The sequence below is a fragment of the Penaeus monodon genome, chromosome 20 (assembly GCF_015228065.2).
Source record: "Penaeus monodon isolate SGIC_2016 chromosome 20, NSTDA_Pmon_1, whole genome shotgun sequence".
In the NCBI taxonomy this organism is placed as follows: domain Eukaryota; kingdom Metazoa; phylum Arthropoda; class Malacostraca; order Decapoda; family Penaeidae; genus Penaeus; species Penaeus monodon.
Genome location: NC_051405.1, coordinates 39,839,896 through 39,840,120, shown reverse-complemented (window position 1 = coordinate 39,840,120; position 225 = coordinate 39,839,896). Strand labels below are relative to the sequence as shown.

The 225-nt window shown below is 39.6% G+C and overlaps 1 protein-coding gene across 2 annotated transcripts in view; it reads left to right on the top strand.

Moving 5' to 3' along the window:
• LOC119586075 overlaps positions 1-225 on the top strand; it is a gene marked incomplete in the record, with an annotated part of 15,749 nt that overhangs the window by 15,192 nt on the left and 332 nt on the right. For both annotated transcript variants that reach the window (XM_037934774.1, XM_037934775.1), the window contains 1 exon segment: positions 24-160. In XM_037934774.1, the coding sequence (XP_037790702.1) occupies positions 24-160 (137 nt within the window).

Sequence of the window (225 nt, the reverse complement as noted above, 5' to 3'; positions counted from 1 at the left end):
AACTCTTTATTACTTTTAATTAGGCCCCTATGCTCTGACATCAGTAATGAAAAAGTGTCGTTTAGTGACACGCACAATGGAGACGCGGTAGCCTACGCTACATTCGTTTCGACCGATGAGGATGGAGATACTGACGTGGGCTTTCAAATGAACGTGCTGAGTGAGTTCACTATGATCAATTTAACAAACTGTAAATGAACAGATGATAATGCAAAAACAAAAACA